Below are 23,853 nucleotides of genomic sequence, written 5' to 3' on the forward strand. Positions count from 1 at the left end.
AACTGCAGGAACTACTGAAGGCCTGGTATGGAAATGGTAGAAACTTGCCTCACTGGTGATAAGTTAGCATGAGGAGAACATGACACATACAGTGCCCAGGCTGAGCTTTAAAACACCGTCCCTGGAGCTACAAAATAAGACCAGTGACTACCATGCCACCTGGTATGTTCCTATATTAAATTAATGTATTCATTTGTGCATGTAAAAAAGACAGTGTTTAAATATAAATTTGCAAGTAATGTATATATTGTGCCCTAGAAAGTTTACTATAATCACTACTATTCAGGTGCATCTTATTTAATGTAATTAAAAAAAGATGCAGGGGAGTTAACCTGTCTGTTTGTCTGTCTCACCCCACTCACTACCTGTATCCTAATAATGACAGTTAACAATGAGCCAAGCAAGTAACTCCAAAAGAAACTTTGAGCTACCTCAGCATCAGAATGTTGACATACTCATTAGTAATACTAGGGGACTTTGCCTCCTGCTTGCTTCGCTCTCCAACCCCCATTTTGTTTTTCCCGGATACACACTTTTAAGATTTCTTTTTTCTTTGAATTACTGCTATTTCATTAGTTTCACTTTTATTTCAGAACTTCTGTAAAAACAATATTTGGAATCTTTCGAGTCCCAATGTGCTGAATCTTTTTAATGAGGTCAGTGAGACGTGTTTAATGACTTTGTGCCATAATTCAGGATAGGTTTCTCTGTTTGGAATTTCAGCACAACCAAAAACGATCTACATCATCAGCAGTTAATCATTTTTTTTGCAAAGTAACCAATAAATGCATGTGAGGTAAACCCCGTTTTTGAAATTCTCTGACTTAAACTTCAAAGCCTTACAATATTTACATACTTCTGACATATCACCTATGTCCATATATTCAATCTCTGTTTGCCTTTTCGTCATTTCTCCGAGTAATAATTTCTTTCTTTGCGCTAATGCGATGTTTACTTTCTTTGTTTTGACACTGTCATTTTTTTCTGCTTTCATATTCTGTATCTTGCTCTGCATGTGTTTTGCGCCAATGTTTTTTTAACCACTTTATGACGTTTTGCTTTGTTTTCTGCTCTGTCTTTTATTTCTGACCTCAGTTTATCCTGCTTTTTTTTTTCCTCAATGACACCTGGTCCGTGGCGATTATTTTCCCTTTTCTGTTTTTCCATTTGTTTGCACTACTGCAATCTTTACTTTCTGTTTTTTATACTTTCTACTTTTCTTACTTTCATATTCTTTAACTTTCTCCACATGTGTATCGCGCCAAAGGTTTTTTTTTTTTGAGCCTTTCGAATTCCACTGGTTTCATAATCTCTAACCTGCTCTGCATGTATATAACGCCAATGTCTGGATTGGACGTGCTTTTTTTTTCAATTCCATTTGTTCCAGGCTTTTCCTTATTTTCTGAATTTGCACCTAGATTATTCTTTTTCTTTTTTGTCTCTCCAACACTTTTGAGTCTCTTTTCTCTGCGCTGCTTTCTTCTTTGCTTAGTTGTCTGCATTTCATTTATAACGTATTGTCCTTATATGCTTTATATGTGCTAAGAGCCCTGGTTCTGTGTGTGCGCTCAAAGCCAAAACACAACTGAGTATGTTGCTGCCCGTGCTCTTATTTGGTCGTAAGTAAGGGCGTGTCTTGCAAGAATCTCATGTTCTAGGTAATCGCGAGACAGTTCCTGGTCAATCTGTTGGCACAAAGTCTCATTAGGTTCCCGCGAGACGATCCGTGGCCAATCTCTTTGGTCTCGCGAGTCTTTTTAAGTGTCTTCCGTGATCTTAACGTGAAGATCACGTCTCGTCGCCCTACTGTTTCTCTCCACGATTTTTTTTTTTATAATAGAGAGACAAGAATTACCTAAATGAAACACCTGAAAGCAGTATGCAAATCTAAAAAAATTTTTTAAAAAATTCACTAAATTATCCTCATGTAACATATATACAGACAACTCCTCAATATGGCACTCCTCAAAAAAGGGAACAGAAGCATTAATATAATCTAGATAATACATATAATGATTCTAAAATTTCTCAAATTTTGGGAGAAATTGTTTAATAAAGTAATTCCTGCAAAAGTGTTATATCTTCAGAATAGTTTATCGTGTCAAAGCAGTATGTAGCAAAATTATTGGCCCCCTTGTAGAATGCTATAAATGACACCAAGTAAATTTCTGTCCTTTTGGGAATGTTTCTTGATGTTGCTTTTACAGTAGACCCCCGCAAAGTCGTGGTACAGAGTTCACAGCCTCAGTCATTCGCGGATTTTTCCTTAGAACCTATTTAATAATTGTTAGCGGAAACTGCAAATATCCTCCACAATTTTTATGGCTTTTTTCATGGCAATACTGTACTGTAGAGAGAACAGGAAGCAACTGTAGAGGAACTGCAGCATGGGATGGTGAAAGTAGCCAATAGAATTTGAAACTGCAATTCCCAGCAGTCCTTGCAGTGGCTCTGATTAGTCTTCTGCTGAGGGTGCTGAGGCTGTTGTGTTCAAAGGGTGTCAACGCGACTTTTAAAAAGGGGTCCGGTTACCAAAAACAAAAAAAAAGTTTTTATAATTTGTGTTTCAAGTTCCTGCCTTCTGTTGGGTTACCTGTACTTATTCATTTTGTCCTGGATTGTTTCATGTTTGGCGCCTGGATTGTCTGCCGTCTGCCTGTGTACATGAGGACTGTAAGTGGATTCATGGCCATCCTGCAAAGAAAGGAGCGCTCCTGAACCCATCTTCACCATTTCAGGAACTACCGGTGGGACTATCTTTACTTTCCCATTCAACATGCGGATCTCTGGACTATCTATTTTCATCATTACGTTTCATCCGTTGCCATTTTTCATGAACGTTTTTCATGATTTACTGTGTGTTTTTTGTTGGTGCTTTGTTGTATTCAATGTGTAATTGCTGTAAGGGGAACAGGGGTGGTATCATTGTTTTCATTACATTCTTTATTTGCTGTATGATTACCGGTTTGCTTTGTTTTTGTCTCTGTATGTTAGTGCGTGCTGGTTGGGCCAAGGCTGGGTGCGTCTCTGGAATCTCCACCATAAAAATAAATAAATCACCGTCTTCTCGACAGTATGAATCTTAGCGGCACCGGACCGCTACAGCGTTATTCATTTCTCCTTGCTGCTGATTGACTATGATGCATCTCCAGCTGAGTGTTCTTGTGTTTTATGTTTTGTTCCTCTTAACCCTTAAACAGCCACAACTGGCTATAGTCGTTAACCAGTACCATTTACAAGCACGCAGGAACTGATCAATCAGTGCCGTACATTTGTTAAGCTCTTTACCACTGCTAGCCCCTTGTGAGCAGAAGGGTTAACGCACCCTTAGAAGACACAGACGTGCCTCAAAAAACCTCACTTAAAAAATTCTTATAGATTGCTCCCTTACTTGCTGGGCTTACTTGTGGCTGCTTTGTTGCGTGATGTGCTTCTCGCGCGATGTTATGCTTACTTAAAAGCTTGAACAGCACCTGTCCTTTTTGGCTGATTGCTTTGTTTCTCTCTCCTCCCCCAGACATCCTCTGATCTTTTTGGGTGTTGTGCTCCCCTATGATGTTTGTCTATTCTTTAATCGATAACTAACTGCATACTGAGTTCATTTTACTTCTGAAAGAGATATGTTTGTTTGAATAAAGTTCCTGTCTCTACAATCTCCTGTGTTTCTGTGCAATTCTGTGACCCAAGCGTGACACTCTGCAGCCTCACGGTCCCTGGGATTGAGCCACTGCACTAGACTAGCCTGTCAGCATCAGCGTTTACCTCTGTGTGCTTGTTTGCTGCCAGTTCAAGTGCAGTTGGCTCAGTGATTTACTTAATTTCATCCATGGCGTCAGTTGCTTCTTGTACATATTGTTCCAGTAGTTTTTTGAATAGTTTTTACAGTTCATTAGCAGTGTGTAAAATGATCAGTGTTGCAGTAATTGTGATGCTCTTTGCATGAAAAAAATGTGTTCTATTAAAATTTCACTTTTTCTTTGTGAATTGTGACATTTACTTAAAGAGCAACAAAAAAGTATTTGGTGTCCAGGGATGCATTAACCCCCAAGTATGTGGCAGTTTAAGGGTTAAAGCCCCAAGATGCCGCAGAAATACCCTGCACCTTCTAAGGCTTCTGGCATTGAAAATGCACTTGCATGAATTACAGTACATATAGTGGTAACATCGGTATTTTACATTCAAGCACTGTGGGAGACATAGCAGTACAGTATACAGGTTTACCTTTACGTTCTTTTTTTAGGTAATGTATTAAGCAGAGTTGAAATTAAACTAAAGTGTTTTGAGGGCTTATTTAGGGTTTAAACTAAAAATTGGTTTTTCACAATTCATGGGTGCTCTAGGAACGTAACCCCCTCAAATTTTGGGGGTGTACTGTAGTGCTAGGAACTATTGTCTGTGGCCATTTCCTGTTTCACTGGTGTATAAATATGATGTAACACACAGGTTAAATCCTTTTGTCGTCCATAAAGAGCTCTCAACTCAAATGAGGAAAAAATGTTGTTGAGCTGTTAGATTGGGAAATAGTTACAAAAATATGTATTCAATTGAAATTACCAATAAACACAGGAAGGTTCATAATATATAATTTTGAAGAGCATAGACCTGTTGAAAATTTCCCAAGATTAGGGTGCATCTGCAAGTTTCCCCTGCACACAGTGAGGAAAATGCTAAGAGAGGCAAAGAGAAGCCCAAGGATCACAGTTTCACAACTGCAATGTTTAGTTGAATCTTGGGGATTCACTGCTTCAAAGTCAACTGTGAGACAACTCGTAAATGACCATAAGTTTTATTGGCAAGTGGCACAAAAGATGCTTCTCCTTTGTCCATGACAGAAATCCCAGCGTCTTAACTTTGCCAAGCAACATTTGGAGATGCAACTGGAATCATGTTTTGTGGTCAGGCGAGACAAAAAGTTAGCTTTTTGGCCATGCATACAGTACCATTGCAATGTTTGCCTATCAAAGGGAAGTGCATACAAAGCAGAGCACCTTATACATATGGTAAAATTTGGTGGTGGCTCTTTGATGCTTTGGGGTTTTTTGTGACCAGTGGTCTGGGGCTATTGTTAAGGTCAGTGGCATAATGAATTTCATTAAGTACCAGACCATTTTAGCTGAAAATCTGGTTGCTTCTGCGAGAAGGCTGAAACTGGGCCATGGTTGGGTATATCAACAAGACAATGATCTGAAGCACACGTTAAAATCAACAAAGAGCTGGTTGCTGAAACACAGAATCGGGGTTTGCAGTGGCCGTGTCAGTTTCCAGATTTGAACCCAATTGAAAATCTGTGGTCTCAATTGAAGAGAGCAGTTCACAAGAGAAACCCCAAGGATCTCCATGAGCTGAAATTGTTCTGCCTGTAAGACTATACAAAGAGGCTTAGTGCTGTCATTATTGCCAGTGGAGGCTCCACCAAATACTGACATTTTGGGAGCCAATATTTTTAGAATCTGCCTTATTATCAAAATTTATTTTACTAAAGGAAAACTATTTTGTTCCTAAACTCTCTTTAACAATAAATGCAAGAGGATTACCCAATTGTTTAAGCACAAAATATCACTCATTACATGTTTGGTACCTTTTATATGTGCAGTTTTTCATGAAGGGTGTCAATATTTCTAAAGTTGACTGATTTGTACATTTTAATAAAAATTGACCAAACTCAGTTTAGTAATGCCTACAGTGACCCCCAAGCATAGAAACTGCGAAATAACCACTTTCTTAATTATACTAGGAAACAAATTAAAAACAGAAGTTGGTTGGAGCAAAAACCTGCAACCTGAGGTCCCTAAGAAGGAGTTTGAGAACTACTATAGCATGCAAATAATCTCTTCATGATGCTGAATTCAAATGTAAAATTTCAAGTTGGAGCGTTAAAAAAAAATGTAATCTTTATAACTTGGAAATATTTATTTTGCCCTGAGCTGTAAGACATCCAGAGTTTGTTCCTACTTTACACCCAATACTGCCATCACAGGTAGTGAGCCTTGTGCCTGTGAATTTATTAAGTGGGCGTAATTGTTATTTTGCAATTTAATACTGATACAGTTAAACAGTTTTCTGGATTATGTTAATAATTTGAGTGTTTTCATTTAATTATTGTTACAGAATGAGATAATTCTGCCACAAGAACACAACAGAGAAACATTACCTCCCACAGCTATATTTTTTTTTTTAGCTTTCCAGCTGTAATTTTGTTAAATGCTTGACTTAGTCAGGCGTGAGTAGACCATTTATTCCAAAAATATTTATGGTAAACAGTTTGACTCACAGTATGAACTAAGCATGTAAACAACTAAACAGTCACCACAGTTGTTCTTAATGTTTGCTTTGTATGGCTATTTATTATTTTTCTACATTTTTGTGGCATTTTAAGTACAAGCACATTATGAGTAGTTCAAGAGATAAAATGAACAATGCTAAAGGGTAATGTGTCATTTCTGAATATGTCTCATGTTCTTCCAGTTTTCAACAAGATAAACTGTTGTGTAACTCATCTTGGCACCACTTGGCATAGACTAGCACACAAAGAGCTCCATTTGGATATTTACATCTTAAAGGTGTTTGCATAAACTAGCTTCTTGCACATTACAGAATCTTTTCAAATATCACAGAAATCAAAGTAGATGTATCTGAGAATAATATGCCCACTGATTAATTTAGGCAGCCTCCACTTTCAACATGGTTCTTAATGAATCGAATAGAGTCATCCCAAGAACGAGGATTAGAGTGCTCACTTCTAAAGCCTGGCTGGGTTTGGCTTAAAAAGCTACATGGAGCTGCTATGTGGGCTTACCAAGTGTACAGTGCCAGAATAGACAATGGTGGTATGTACAGAATCTGTTAGTGGATAGTGGCCAGTGTTCTTTGTTTAATCTGTTAATGTTCTTAAGTATTTAAATGAAATGTGCTGTTGGCAAGGGCTTATGATAGAAGAACATATTTAATTGTTGTTAAAGAATTAATAACTCTGCTGATTGCATTTGCTTAAAGATGGTTTAATGGTTACTGATTACAGTGGAGCCTCGGTTTGCAAGCATAATTCGTTCCGGAGCACTCATATATCAAATCGAATTTCCCCATAAAAGATAATGGAAACTCAGATGATTTGTTCCAAAACTATTCATATAAAAATGATTAATACAAAATATAAAGTAAAAATACATAAAACGTTTTTGTACAAAGGTCCGGAGCTTTTCTTCCAACAGCACCTGGTATTCGTCAGAGAGGAACGCATTCAGGAAGGCAGCACGAAACTCCGCCCAGGTGTTACACTTGTGCCGCTCAGCAAACCACCAAGAGCGTGCCGGCCAACTGAGTGCCGTGTTCAGGAATCCCCGCAGCTCGGCTCCACGAACATGTCGACCTCATCTACAAAGTCGACAATGCCCGTGGGTGCACACTGAGGGGCCAGCTTTGAAAACTCCATCCGCAGCACCGCAACGGACAAGGACGACTGTCCCCAGTCGTTCCTCACTCCCGTTACAGGAGTTGACTGCCCCAGTGGCTGCGTGACGGCACGCCAGCTTTCCTGCACCTGCCTCCTGATCTCCTCTCTCATATTGGCTTCCAGGCGCTGCACACACTTTGCGAAGGACTGTTCCAGACGCTGCACCCTCACAACCACCTCGCCGGAAACTCGGGCGGCTGTGGCATCGATAAGGTCATGGACAGTTTTGTCACGATTGAGAAAACTGTGGGCGATGTCGTCAACCCGTGTCTCTAGCTGATCTAGGCGCAGTGTCGGGTCTTGCAGAAGCTGTCCCTCGCCGGTCTTGGGCTGCTCCGGACTGGAGACACACAGGGTATCCAGCAGGCTCAACTCCTCCTCGAGAGGGGCTCTGACCATAATGTGACGCGGCCTAGGCAGCGGACGCACATCAACCAGCGACTCACTTAGTTCAAGCCCCTCGCCCTGCACTACGCTTACAACAGACATGCTTCTGTAAGGGTGAAAGTGAAATCACACTAGAAGGGGACGTAAATAACCCTGGCTCCTACCCGGCTCGCCAAAATCTGTAACGGTCAAGTGCCGCTAAGATTCACACCATCGATGTGTTGGCAATTTATTTATTTTACATGAGGATTACCAGGGACAACCCCAGCCTTGGAATGACACACACACACTACAGAGACCAAAAAAAAAACCACACTGGGAGTTTAAACGATAAAAAGTATAATGAAATTATATAAATGAAAACAATAATACCACACCTGATCCCTTCGGCGATATTACATTTAACACGTGGTCACCATGCTATAGTAAACAGTATACTCTTGTACGGATGTTGACTATATGAGTGAGGCACACCGACTTAGACGGAGAATGGGAGTCGATTACCCACAATCCCGTGCAAGAGAGAGGACCATCAGCTCAGTTGTAATCATGTGGCGTTTGGCAGACAAAGCAAGACGTCACTTGTTTATCAAGTCAAAATTTATTAAAAATTTTAGCTTGTCTTGCAAAACACCCGCAAACTAAGTTACTCACAATCCAAGGTTCCACTGTATATTTTTTTTTTTTTTTTGGGAAGTAGTGTATACATTCTGGTTTAATATTTGAATGGCAGAATAAACCGCCCAGCAGAGCTCAGCAGTGCAGTAATGTGGTGTCTGACTCCTAATTTTGCATTTAGCCACATTTGCTACAATACTTTATGGCAGCGCTGGTTTGTACCAGACCCTAGTTCCCCTAGGCCTGAGTCCGTTACCCCAAAATCCAAGGGAGAAATGTCAGTCTTAAATAGTGTCACTTTAATTGCAAATGGTGAACTATTATCCATAAGAGTAACACATAGGATATTGGTAGATATTTATATCCACTTCAAGCACTGCTTTGCATATACATTCACATTCAGACTTTAAAGGGGGGACCACATACAACCGATTAAAAACAACAAAAGAAATGCTGTGCTTAAGCTAACAGAATAAACAAATGAAAATCATAAATGTCTAATAATGCCAATGATACTCAGATTTCACATTATTCTTACTGATTACCCATTTTAATAATAAAAAAAAAACTTTTCCTGTAAAATTGTTTTTCGCAGTGACTATCAACCAAAGCCAAGTCACTAGGAAAAGCAAAATTGACCTGTTGCATGAATGTTTTACTCATGGACAATTGCATATATATAGCATGTTTGATCAAGCCGCTCCATTGCTCATAATCTTACTTGACTAGAGTACTCACAATTTTGTCAATGTTTGGATGCATATAATTTGAAAACATCTTATGCTTTTGCTTTGAATTTTATTTTTGTCTGCTTTTTAAACTGCTGTGTTGTTATGTTCATGCTGTGAAAGATTCCACATGAAATATCAAATAATCAATCTACAGTATAATACAGTGTAATAGAAATGTGTGATCCTGACATCATGATTGGCCAGTAGATGGCACGTGGTCCCAGAAGTAAAGCTTGGAGTCCTGGGGCAAACCGAAGACTTGCCCTGCTCCCAAATTGATTCCGCAGCTTGGCTGAAGTGAACGCAGGATGAAGTTTTAAGCCATTACACCAGCGGAGGCCAGTTGACTACAGAGTGGTGGGGAAAGTGTGAAAATTGCTCAAATGGTCATGGGTAGAAAGGGAAGGAAGGGTCTGGAGATTAAAATGAAGGGACAAGAGGCAGCTGAGTTTTGCTTCTGATCTGTTTTCTGTACTTTTTGGTATATCCTCTTCATGTTAGTTATTTTTGTTTAAATAAAAAGATGTCATTTTTATTTCACTTGTGTCTCGCTGGTGTATTTTCGAGCACGGGTTAAAAAAAAACCCAAAAAAGTGATCTAAATCTTTATGAGCAACATGATATTTATTGTTCAGATTTAATTATTGTTGTACTGTATATTTCAATGAGTCTTTGTACTTTGCTGTCTGGTACATAATATGATATGTATTTACCTTTTGTTTTTTGTATTGTATGTGATAAAGCATAACTTTCTTCATTAAATTGTCTGCATTGTTACATGTCTACCAGCAAACTCACCCTTTGCTTGTCTTCTATTCTGACACAACCCTGAATTGACTACAGATAAGACATTGTGGATACACACTGGTCACTTTGTCACAGAAATGCAAAGTGACTGGTGATTGTGAATGACCTGTAATTTCAATAACCTTTAATTTCAGTTACCATAAATGTAACTTGGCCCCAAGAGACTCAAAGGATGCATGGGTATCAGCCACAAGAATTTATCTTAAATAATGTGAGTGTTGGGTCGTGTAATGCATATATAATGCAGTAGACACTCCTCTCAATAGGTTTTATTTATTGCAACTGTACTATCTTTCCTGTTCATCTCTTTATTCCCATTTCTCCCCATGGCCAGTTGCAATATAGAAGTAATCTCTACCAAAGTAAAGCTAGGTGGAACCTTAAAACAGCTTATCGTATACAAGAGAGATTATTAACAATTGAAATAAATCAAATTAACTTAATAATAATGCAATTACATTAGTGATTTTTATTATAGAAAATGATTTCTGATGAAATTCAGAATGAATTAATAATTTTGGTATTCTAAATGTTCAAAGAACTGTCACGATACATATTACTTGAGTTACTGCAAGAGGTGGCAAGTTTAAGAAGCACTTGGCAATTAACCCTCATAAATTAACGATTGATCTTGAGATCAAGTTTACAAAGTACTTCGAGTTTTGATGCTTTTTGGAAACTCAGCAACAAAGTCTGTGGACAAAGTTACATCTCAGTAAGCTATTGATATACACAGCTTCCACCACAATTGCTTTCATTCAGAAAGTTTCAAAATCTCAACCAGCAATATCCTGTCTTACTCAAATGTCTTCATTAACTCTTGTTTTGACTTATTCAATGATGTGAACTTTTTTTGTATATTTTTATTGTTTTGGACCAACTGGACAATGTTGCCAGTCCATTACAGGAACAATTTAGATCTGCCAGTTAACCTTACCTACAGTACATGTCTTTGGGATGTGGAAGGAAACTGAACTTTATGTTTGGGATGCATGGCAGTTATAGCCTCAGAGTGCTGGTTTGAATTGTGACCTGGCTGCTGGCTCTGCCTGCCTATAGTTTGTACATTCTCTCTGTGTCTGTAGGAGTTTTCCACCCACATCTCTAGTAATTTACATGAGTATTTGGTTAATTGTTGCTTTTGAACTGACCTTTCATAAGTGATTTTGGGTGTGCGAATGAGCATGTCCAGTGATGGAATACATTGTCCATGAATACAATGAATTAATAAAATGTAGAGATAAGATAATCATCACTAGAGAAAGTCCTGTAAGGTTTTTTTGAAGTATATTGTCTATAAGATAGGCCGATGATGTAGTCAGATGGTCAATCATGTCTCTATTTAGATCATTCTGTAGAGTGTTGAATTTAAGCATAAGTTTGTATTCCCATTTTCTCCGCTCCTGTTGGGTCTTGAAATTTCCCATAAACACAAGGTGACCCTCAGATCCTTTATGCTGTGGCCATTACTGTTAAAGTGTGCTGCCACAGGAAGATCAACACTGTTCTGATTAATATGAAATCTATGTGAAGTCAGGACTTTCTCTAGTGATGGTTATCTTATCTCTACATTTTATTAGTTCATTGTTCTCTTCTTTCAAGGTTAATTCAGCTCAGGTGTATTGATTTTGCTAACATTTGAACAAAAAGGTTGTTAAGATGAAAGAAACAAATCACTTTGCTGTCCCAATATAAGCTGGAGTATTTTTCAGTTTCTTTGTTGCTCCTTGCCTGATGAAGGGGCCTTAGTTGACTCGAAAGCTTGCATTTGTAATCTATTTAGTTAGCCAATAAAAGGTGTCATTTCAGCCTACTTTCTCCTTTATCAATCTATGGCTAACACAGTACAACACTCTACTGCTATGTTTTGTTTTTTTTTTTTAAAATGTGAGCAATATTTTCCCAGCAACATATGCTGATGTCAAATGAAATGTTTCTGGGCTTGCACTTTTATCTGTCTGTCTGTTACTGATGGGTGAATGTACATGGGAAGAACGCAGTGTTCTGTTGTCTTTTTTTTTTTTTATTTTTTTTTTTTAAACTAATTAGTAATTATGATTATTTTGCTGTTAATGTGTTGTCCGTGGGCCATAATACCATCTTTAATAATTTTACTGTATGTCTTCTTCTTCTTCTTCTTTTTTATTTTCTTTAGGAAATGCAGTATAGATATTTTGAGCTTGGCAAGAATTCAGATCCTGAAAGAGAGGACAGCCCTGAATTTAAGAACGCATTTACTGTCCACCCGGTCTCTGATCCCACACTGATGTACAGGCTTCACAAGCGTTTCAGCGAGATTGAACTTGAGAGAACATATCTGCAAATCAGTCAACTACAGGTTGGTGTTCTTAAGTGGTGTTTTATATCCATCTCAATCTTAAGATCAAATCTGTAGAACTGATCTTTACTTATTTAAGTACTTTTCAATAAGTAAATTAATAACAATATGTCAGTGTTTATTAGATTATGGGTCACAGGGCATAATCTGCTCATTTACATGAACTGTTTCAGTGTATCTGATATTCCTATTTTAAAGCATACCAAATGCTCATTTCTGTTGGGCTTCAAAGTCAATTAAAGAAACAAGTGAGATCAACTTTTTTAAAGCAACATTCTTAGCCTTTAGTGTAATGGTTGCATTTTGCATTAGTATGGTTCATTAGTATAATCAGCATGATTTTACACCATGGTTATTGTTACTGTACAGCTGAGTGTTTCCCTGTGTGCTGGTTTAAGGCCTGGCTACTGCCTAAATGCACTGTTGATGGGCAGATAAACTGATTATCATACTATAACTTTTAAATTAAGGCACTTTTAGATAATAACATTTTATTTTGTATAAATCATTACATTTGCGTTATGTATAACATCTATTAAACAAAAATTTATGGTGTGTGGAAATTGCTCAGTATGTGCAGTGTTTACATTGGCTATGAGTCCTTGAACTGTAATTTTTTACTATTCATCAACACATAGTACTCTGTAATGTTGAAGTGAAAAAAAATCCAGACACTTTTCCTAAATTAATGACATCATTGGTTCCATGCTGTAACATTTTCCCAAAGTCTAAGGAGAGAGGCATGCAAATGTTTGGGCACCCTTACTAAATATCAGTTACAGTGACTACTTACTGTAAGTGAGCAGAAGATGAACTGATCACCAAGAGGCATAAACTTAAAGATGACACATTCCCTTTCAGCAATTTTTACAAGATTAGTGTAATGTTTTGTTAAGTACAGATGTACAGTGAAAAAAAGGAAAGGAGCACCAAGCAAAAGATTGGGCACTTCAAGATATTGGAGCTCTCGGATAACTTTTACCAAGGTCTCAGACCTTAATTAGCCCATTAGGGGGCTTGTTAACCGTCATTGTTAGGACGCCCCTGGTGATGTAAATTGAAAAGCCGTATAAATTCCCTGACTACTCAAACCTTGTCCCAGCAATCAGCAGCCACGGGCCCTTCTAAGCAGCTACCTAGCACTCTGAAAAATAACATAATTGATGCTGCAAAGCAGGAGACGGCTCTCTTGGCAGAACTGGATACTTCATCCGTTAAGTTCTTTGAAATGATAAATCAAAAATCATGTCCTTTTTTGCATCAAGACATTTTGTAAATGGGGTTAAATATGTATACAGTATTTCACAGCAATATGTGCAACTTTATTTTTCATATAGTTTTTAATAATGATATGAGTCTTTGTTTCATGCCCAAATCATGATTAAATATTTATATATTTAAATAGAGTTTGGGGTAATTGCATGGTTTTATTTGCTACCTTTGTTGTTACACCAATTTTGATAGCATAATGTGGACCCAAATTTTCATTTAATTTTTGAAAACGATGCAAGACTTGCTGGTCTTTATTTCAAGTCCTAGCCTTTATTTGTCCCCTGGGGGAAATTTAGCTTTTACATAAGCTATATAGATATATATATATATATAGACAGATATATAGATATATATATATATATAGTCTGAACACGCAAAAGAAGCCCTAAAAAGGAAGAACATTAAAAAGAAGCTTCTGACTTAGCAGTCACAGTGAGGCATTATGCAGGCATATTGCTGTTGGTATAAAGGAGCCTCAGTAGTGTTTCTTGACACACTTCTAGTAAATGATTCATTAGGTGAAAGTCATCAGTGTTAGTGTGTCAGCATTAGCATTGATAATTTTTGCTCTTCGTTTTCTTTTAATTCTCTTCTATCCTGCTACCTTCAGGGAGGTCCAGGATGTGTCTTGCAACTGAGCCCGTCCTTTTAATTAGTTTGTTGATTTGCTGGTTCTCTCCTGAAGTAATGTTACATTCCCAGCACAACACATCATAGAAATTCACACTGGCCATCTGAGTTAAAGAAGATATGAAGGATTTTACTTCCTCGATTAAAAGAAAGGTAGTTTCTTAAGAAAAAAGAGCCTGCATTTCCCTACGAGACCAGAACAGCCATTAGTGTGGACCCCCAAAAGCACTTGTAGGAGTGCACCACTTCAACATCCACTCCCAGATTAGTGACCAGACTTAGAGGCTCTTTGGTGAGGTAATAGTCAATAACCAGTTCCTTTGTTTTGCTGATGCTAATGTGCAATTACATTTGCACCAATAAACAAAGTTCTCCAGCTGAATCCTGTACACTTATTGATTTACCCCATAAGTGCAGAATCATCTTAGGATTTCTGCAAGTGACGTGACCTGGTGTTACATTTATAGTCTGAGATGTACAGAGTGAAGAGAAGGAGACAGGACTGTTCCTTGCGTTGCTCCAATTTGTATCAGAAACACAGTCTTTGTTTCACAAACTGCAGTCTACTCATCTGGCTGCATATCTCAGTTTACCCCTTAACAGGAAAGGCTGAAGGCAAAGAACATAATTCTGGTAGTGCCGTTAACTTTCTCCATGTAAGAATAAGCTTTGTGGAGCAGATAGATAATGGCATCCTACACTCCGATCTTTGTCTGATAGACAAACTGCAGTGGATCCAGGTGGTCTATCACAAGAGGACTCCTATAGTTCAGGACCAGCCTATTAAATGTCTTCATGATGTGAGATGCAAGTACCAATGGTCTGTAGTCACTAGGTGAAGAGGTGCCAGCCGCCTTTGGAATAGGAACAAGGCAGGATGTTTTCCATAGATCTGGCACTTTCTGGAGCCTTGGAGACGGACTAAACAGGTCACAGATGATGCCACAAAGTTGGTCAGCACAGGCCTTAAGAACTCAAGGATTAACTCCATCTGGTCCTGCGGCTTTTCCTGTACATAGCTCCTTCATTTGTAAAAAGATAATGCTTTCCATTTTTTTTTTTTAGCTTGATCTCTGTTTAGATGTTTGCCTGCTAACCTAGTTTTGATCAGATGTATATCTACATAGTCTATTTTCTACAGGTGTACCTTTGGTGACAAGACCCTGAAGGTTGCTCAGTGTTGTGTTGGTGTTACGCAGGGCACCCTGGATATCATTGAGTCTCATCACACGGCTTGATGGCAGCTCTGGTCTGTACCTGGAACTAAGAAGGATGGCAGATAAGGAGGCCTTTGTTAGAGGAATCTGTGAGCAAGTCACACACCATCTATGGTTTAGCAATCCCCGTCCTGCTTACAGAGGAATCGAAGCATTACACTCATCCAAATCTGTTCCTCAGAGAGTTGCATTCAGGGTTGTTTAAAACTGATCCTCCAGCTAGGATGTTGGATATCTCTATTACCTGCGTTTCAGTTGCTTGGAGTTGTATAGAGTGAGAAGTCAAGCAAAATCACACCTTTTATAAATACTATATTGTTATTTGAAACACGTGCATTTCATGTGTGTTCCGTGTCTACAACGATCTATGTAAACGCATCGTTAAAAAAGAAACGTTTTTCATGCTTTAGTAATAATTGACAAATTATAGACGTGTGACAAGTTTATACTGTGTGAAGCCTGAAGTCCAAATATCAAAGAAACACTTTCACAAAAGGTACAAATATGACAGAACAAGTGCGCTTTTATCTATAGTAATAAAAGGCAAAGCCCTCACTCACTCACTGACTCACTCACTAATTCTCCAACTTCCCATGTAGGTAAAAGGCTGAAATTTGGCAGGCTTATTCCTTACAGCTTACTTACAAAAGTTGGGCAGGTTTCATTTCGAAATTCTACGCATAAGGGTCATAACTGGAAGCTATTTTTCCCATATAATGTAATGGAGTCTTGAGTTGAGATGGCGGGGGGAGTTTCGTGTGACATCATCACGCCTCCTACGTAAGTACGTAGAGCACAAGGAAGAACTCCAAACAGCGATCAGCACAAAACGCCATTTCACAATTGAAAAGGCAGAAAAACATTATGAAGCAAATGATGCATACAAGCATATTCATAAGTACAGCTACTGCGGAAACAAAGCACGGCGTGAACCGTAAGTTTATATTAAATTAAGTTCATAGACAGGCTGCCACTAGCGTTTGTAATTTAGTGCCTGCCCATATAAGGCCGCCCATCAGCGCAATCCAATACAAACACTGCCGGTAAATGTTCACGGTGAAGGACTGTGCTTATGCAGAGGAAGATGAGATGGTCAGGGTGGTGTTTGGCACAAACTCATTGAAACTGCGAGAGAAACTTTTAAGTGCCGGGTCTTAGCTGACATTACACGAGATGGCACCAGTACAGCTGGGAACCTTCGATGCAAGAACACCAAGCGGCTCACGTGAACTGACGCAATGCGCAGACAAAAGCAACAGTTCCAAAGAGTGCTGAACAAAACCGAATTACACAATTGAGAAGGCAGCAAAAAATATGAAGCGCCTTATACATACAATCATATTCATAAGTGCAGCTACTGCGAAACAAAGCACACGGTGGAAAAAGTGAATGTCCTGCTAAAGGAAGACAGTGTAAAAAAAACCCGTGCATGCAGTTTGTCACATCACAGATAAAAAGGAAGACGAGCTGTTTATTGATGCAGTAAGGAACTAATCGATGAATGAAACCTCTTATCTTTACAACGATTGACAAACACGGAATGTAACTTGAACACATCCTACAAATACGAGCCTGATTGAAAGAAATAATGATAATCAAATCCTTGATGACAGCAACATTCAATAACACTCACAAAACAATTACTGTATATTGACAATCATGTTACGCTATTTTTAAAATGTTCCCTTTTCTTTTCATAACTTCTACTTCTCCACTGCGTACACGGGTATATATATAAATGTATATATATACCCGATCTACAATACATACTTTAGCATAGACAAGCCACACGCTGTGGCTAATTGTAGAGTCTTCGCTCTAACGCCGACATTCGAGGTTCGATTCCCGAGAGGGGTGTACTGAGTATGTACGCGCTACCGATTCATTTTACCTTCGATCTCCTTGGTTTGGGACGATGAAAAATATTAGGTTAACGAGAATCATGTTACGCTATTTTTAAAATTTTCCCTTTCTTAGCACAAGCACAGCTGAGAAGCTTCGATGCATGTACTCCATAACGCTAAAAATAACGATTTAATCACACTTTCAATTCCAAGCAAACGGAACTTTTGTCAATGCATGATTTCCTGGTACATCCATTACACTGATGCACACATCACAGCTACAAAAATGTTAGAGTCGGAATAAAGCGCTCCTACGACTGATCATTTCGACTTCCCGAGCGTAAGCCTTGATAAAAGCATGGTTTTGTGCACACTGAAAAGCAAGCAAAATTAGATGCATTACAGAAAGCGGACTTTGTGGCTCTTACTGGGGATCATTGGACTTCCGTGACCGTTAGTAATTCTAAATACATCTAATTACAAAATGTTCAATGATCACACTGTTTTAGCCTAATGTACAAAATAATTTTGGCTAATGTTACTCAGAGTTTAAAGAGTAAGCTGGTCAAATTACCTTTTATGTTTCTGACTTATTTTTTTAAGAAGAAAACTGCACTTTATGTTGAAATTTTGGTTATTATTATTTAAAGACAATACTATTCTGAAAATGTACTTAAAGTACTTAAACTACCACTTTATTTTTAAGTCTGCCCAATTTTAACCAGGGATGATATTTTTGTTTCTGTTTTGAATTCAAATGCAGTTTAAAGCTTTTTTTCAGAAATTAAAACAGCTTCAGTTTACAATATTCATGTCCATGTCTATTATTTGATTCTGTCGCCCACTAAAACCGCTTTTAAATTAAAAAAAAACATTTGCGATTTGGGGCAAATTTACGTGCGATTACATACGATTAATCAAGATTAATTCTTACACAGCCTCTAATTAATTGGATTAATTTTTTTAATCGAGTCCCACCCCTAATATATATATATGTAGATATATATATGTAGATTTGTATATATATGTGTATATACAGTATATATGTAGATATGTATATGTTGTATATACAGTATATATATATGTGTGTGTGTGTATATACAGTATGTGTATATATGTATATGTATATATGTATGTGTGTATATGTGTATATGTATATATATGTTTATATATGTGTCTGTGTGTGTGTGTGTATATATATATATATATATATATATATATATATATATATATATATATATATATATATATATATATATATGCCAGCAACACTCATATCAATGACAAAACAATTACATTAACAATCATCTTACGTTATTTTTAAAATGTTTGCTTTTCTTTTTCATAACTTCTTTAACACACTACTTCTCCGCTGCGAAGCACGGGTATTCTGCTAGTTCAAAAATATAACTGCAGAAAAAGAACCCGCATTAGGGTGCGACATTGACATGTATTTACTATGACTGCTTTGGTGGCGCAAAGGTATCAACTGTTGACTGGTAATCAGAACTTCATAATAAGTAACTCCCAATATCTTTGCAAAAGGACGAAGGTCCAAGTCTAGAGTCCTGGTGCTTCCTTTCCTGCTATATGTTTGCGAGACATGGATGCTATCCAGTGACCTGAGATGAAGACTGGACTCCTTTGGTACTGTGTCTCTTTGGAGAATCCTTGGGTACTGCTGGTTCAACTTTGTGTTGAATGAGCGGTTGCTCATGGAGTCCCGAATGAGGCACATTACCTGCATTGTGAGGGAGCGTCAGTTACGGCACTACGGACATGTGGTGCGATTCCCTGAGGGTGATCTGGATTACAGGATCCTCATTGTTGGGGACCCGAGTAGCTGGACCAGGCCAAGGGGACGCCTACTTAACACCTGGCTGCACACTGGGACTGCACAGTTTCAAACCTTAACTTGTCTGCTGGAGATCATCGACCAGATGACCAGATTTTTTTGGTTTGGCTTGAACATTTCTCTCTCTGCTTCCCATTACATTCAGCGCTCCAAGACGTTGTTGCCTCGTGGCTGTTTTTCAGTTGAACTCTTTAAGGTAAAGCGCACCTTCACATTGGAGGTTCTGTCTGATCACGGTCACTCCGTATTTTGAACGTTCTAACTGATTGTGGATGTTCTCCAGATTCTCAGGTTTTCCACCGATACCCAAAAAAACGTGAAGAAATTGTAAATTGACGCTGTGAAGGTGTGACTTCTTATTAGTGCTGGTTTTTCCCTTGAGCCTGATGCTCCTGAGATTGGCTCCATTTCTACTGTGACCCTGGATTAGGTTATGGGGTTAGGAATTGATGAGGCTGCTGCTACTGCTGATGGTGTTTTTGCTTACACAATGCCATCTGTAAGCTGCATTTAATGTGTCAGAGGTTTTACAGGGGAAATATGCTTTTATTAGCATTTGTCCAGAATTTAAAAAAATGTATTTTCTGCTTTCTAAAATAATACAAATTTTGACTTTTTGTTTTTTCCCCCAGGTACAAATTAGTAATCTCAGTTCCTTAACTCCAGAAGGAAAGTCGGGTGCTACCTGGCCAATCGGCATCAACCCTCCCTTCAGGCCTAAGACCCGCTTTGAAGTGATTAACTGGGACTACTTTACAGAAGACCACCTGTTCTCTTGTATCGATGGAGCTCCAAAGTGTGAACTGCGAGGAGCAGATCGAGCTGACGTCATTGATGTGGTTGAGACCGCTTTAGAAAGACTGAACCAGAGATACCAGCCATTACTGCGTTTTCGCAAGCAAAGGCTACTTAATGGGTACCGTCGCTTTGATCCCACACGAGGAATGGAGTACACCTTGGACCTTGTCCTCGAGGCGTACACACAAAAAGGTCACAGCCATATTATCTCCAAACGTGTGGAACTGCTGAGACCACTCAGCTCAATTGAAATTATTCCAATGCCCTATGTGACCGAAGCCACCAAAGTGCAGGTCATTTTGCCAGTAATTGCCCAGGATCAAGACTATGTTGGCAATTTTCTTGACATGTATGTTATGAATGCACTGGATACCCATGATAATGTTGTTCTCACATTTCTTTTCATTTATGACCCTTTCGACGCCCAAAGAGTCAGCCAGAATGATGTGTTTTCGGGTGTGAAGTCCATGATTAGTGAAGTTGAAAAGAGATACGCAGATATTAAGATACCGTGGATAAGTGTCAAAACCGAGGTGCCTTCTCAGGTCAAACTTATGGATATTATCTCCAAAAAGCATCCTGTTGACACTCTGTTTTTTGTTGCCAGTGTTTGGACAGAAGTCAACACCGACTTCCTCAATCGTTGTAGGATGAATGCTATCAGCAACTGGCAGGTCTTCTTCCCCATTCATTTCCAGGAGTACAATCCAGCCATCATGTACCGGGACCAGCAGCCCTCTGCAGCCACGTCCGCCTCCGAATCTCTACGGGATGGTCATTTTGACCGAAACGTGTTTGATGAAGCCTGCTTTTATAATGGCGACTACATGACTGCTCGCACAAAAATGGCAGCTGATTTACTGGACAATGATGAGATGCTGGAAACCATGGATGTTTATGACATCTTTGTCCGATATTCTGGACTTCATGTCTTTCGTGCTGTTGAGCCAGCACTAATGCAAAAATATGTGCGGCGGGCCTGCAACCCTCGCTTCAGCGAAGACATTTATCACCGTTGTGTGCTGAGCAATCTGGAAGGTCTTGCCTCTAGAACACAACTGGGGTCAGCTTTATTTGAACAGGAACAAGCCAACAGCACTTGAGTGTACTGTGAGCTAAGCCCTAAGTGGCCATTTTGAAACGGCACTTGCTGGCTTCAGCTATTAGAACATGAGGACAGCGCGTTGATTTCATTTTCTTGGCCTTTCAATTACTCTTCACACTCCTCATGCCAGTTTTCCCAGGATATTATAAACTGCTGCATTTCAAAACAATTCCCAGCAGACATGTGAGGTTCATCTTTAGCCTGGCTGTCATTCACAGTGAGGCGATGATGCTTCAGACGTGTGGATGTCCAGTTTGCTTTGTGACCATTATCGTGTACGCTCTTGGGCCTCACCCCTTGTAGCTCATTCTTTCGTGTCTTAATTGAAACGATTCGTTCCTCCCCATTTTTGTCTCTCGTTTAGTTATTTCATTTTCATCTCCGCTGCTGATCTTTTCCAGTCCAAGTCGATCAGAGTCCCTAAGAATTTCTAAGGGCTGGGTCATTGCAAGGGTGACATTTCCAATTGTCTGAATTGCTGTATCAAACCTAGTGTTTAGGACAAAGTAAAGAGAAAATGAGCAAGCAGACATGTCACTCCAAAGTGCTTAACGGTTTCCTTGTAGTTGCTCTTCCTGTAAATCCATTAAGGTGCATGTGGGCCTTTTGGTGGAGAGGCCTGATAAACTCACTGCATGACACCTTGCTGCTATGAATGACTGGAAAAGGTCGGTGGCTGAGCCAGCTGGACAGGCGTGTCCATGACGCCATGTCGTGAGGTTTAATATGCGAGACCTGACTTTTAAAGGCACCGTACTGGGCTCAGGAACAATTCAGCTTTCTAAAAACTTTCATCTTCTGTGGGTCTTTATTTTATTCGTCTACCAAAAATGTGTCTTAAACTCTGGAACCCTTTAGAGTTCATGTTGTGTTTGTTCCATGACTGAAACTAACACTCAGTTGACTGGTGTGAGGGGAGAAGCAGGATGGCATTTCAAGGTGGCTTTAGGCAGTAAAGGACTTCACTTACTTTGCTTTGTGTCTTCAAGATGAGACTTTTTTTGGCCACCACCACAAATGAATCATCTCAACTCTGTATGGGCAGAGCAGAAGCAATAAGTTATAAAGCGCAGGACTGGACTTTTCTCCTAACTTTTCAGGAATTTCAATATTTGGTCTGCTGTACTCTCCTCCAGGAGCTCAGTGTATTCACTGATGCAGCCTGACTCGGTTTCTTGGCCTTCTTTTTGTTTCTGCAGTTACCTTTGTTATGGGTGGCTTTTTTTTTTTTTTTTGTTCCTTTCCTACTTGCTGTGTGAGTTCTTTAACTTCGAATGAAAAACTGCAAATCGGTGACACCATTTTATTTACAGACAGTTATGTTTGATTGAACATTCAAATATTATAAAGGACAAATACATTTGGGGTCAGAGTGTGTTACATAAAAGACTTCCCAGCAGTGCGCCTTCCTCGCCCATGATGAATGTAGTTCTTGGCCAAGGGTTTCTCTGAATTTTCAAAATTTTTTTTCTTACAGTAAACGAGCAACGAGAAAGGCGACCCCCCTTCACCATGACACGTGCGTGTGGAGCTCTCTTCTGCAGGCGTGCTGGGGACGGCCCGTTTATTTGGGGTGTCGCTCGGTGCGTTCACAGTACTGACGTGCAAGTGGAAGGGGAGTGCAGGCTAAAGGCTTAGTAGCTGTAAGAATTCTGGCAGGAGACATTTTACAACTAACTGTATTGTTGTTTTAGGACTGAAAATAAAAAAGTATGTTGAGCACTTTGGTGGTGTGTGATTTTGTTGCATTGTGCTGTAAATGGGGCAGACATGTAATGTACAATATTTCCTATGAATATTATTCCATCTCTGACAGATTGATATCTTCTTACAAGTTTGTTGTTTTCCAGCTTTTCCAAAACTTTACACCTTCCCTGGATGTGCATGCTGATCTCTACCTGAGTATCGCCCTCTGGCAGCTCCTAGCAGGTGAGGACAGTTCATGAGCTCTCCTAAATCTGGTGATGGTGGGAGAACCTTCATAAATTAGGAATACTGATAAAATGCCTTTCTCTCCTACTCATAACAGGAGGACCCAATTTGTGTAACTCGGAGATTTTTGAGCCAGCTACTACTGTTTTCTTAGTTTGAAACACTCGCTACTATGGGCACAGAAATGCACAATATAATAATAATATCTTCAAATTCCTTTTATTATAATATATAGAAATAGGTGTATTGCATATAAAAATATTTCATAAGCAGGCTGTTCATTTGCGTTCAATGCTTCATGAATACACAGACAACAGTGACACACTGAACATCATTGATCTTCACTGCTGCCAGCCATTGTTGTTGGAAGATCCCAGAGAAACAGCAGTTGAAGAAGAGAAGTTTCTACGAAAGTTCATACAAAGTCGAGGCAGCGTTCCGTGTGATCCGAGTACACGTACTGTGACTGGAGCTGTGAGGGAGTTTTCACCGAGACTGAGAGGTGACATAACAGAACTGTTGAGTATGGTGGACACCAGCTGTTACTTCAACAAGACCTCGGAGACACAAATAGAAAGTTGTGAAGTGTAAACCACACATGTCAAGTTTTGCTTGATTCCCCAAACAGAACTGTCAATAATAAATGGAATAATTTACCAAGTAGCGTGGAGAGTAGGACCTTCAAAACTCATTTTGCTGATAGGGATTAGGATGGATGAGCTGTGTTTGGCTGAATTATCCTTTTCAATTAAACTTTTCTGATATTTTCTTGTGTTCTGATTTATATTTTTAAACTCTTGATACAGTGGTGAATATTCACAACTTGGTTGTTTCCTTTTACTTCTGAAATTATGCAAGCAGTGTCAAGA

General features: G+C 39.0%; 1 protein-coding gene across 1 annotated transcript in view; it reads left to right on the forward strand.

Annotated features, from left to right (window-relative positions):
• The window catches only part of chpf2 (chondroitin polymerizing factor 2), a 69,292-nt gene extending 46,518 nt beyond the window's left edge, over nucleotides 1-22,774 (forward strand). Inside the window, exons 3-4 of the mRNA XM_039753230.1 lie at nucleotides 12,149-12,331; nucleotides 19,782-22,774. Coding sequence (XP_039609164.1) covers nucleotides 12,149-12,331; nucleotides 19,782-21,050 — 1,452 coding nt within the window. The 3' untranslated portion in view covers nucleotides 21,051-22,774. The remainder of the gene's footprint in view (nucleotides 1-12,148; nucleotides 12,332-19,781) is intronic.
• The last annotated feature ends 1,079 nt before the right edge of the window (nucleotides 22,775-23,853 follow it).

The sequence above is a fragment of the Polypterus senegalus genome, chromosome 5 (assembly GCF_016835505.1).
Source record: "Polypterus senegalus isolate Bchr_013 chromosome 5, ASM1683550v1, whole genome shotgun sequence".
Lineage (NCBI taxonomy): Eukaryota > Metazoa > Chordata > Cladistia > Polypteriformes > Polypteridae > Polypterus > Polypterus senegalus.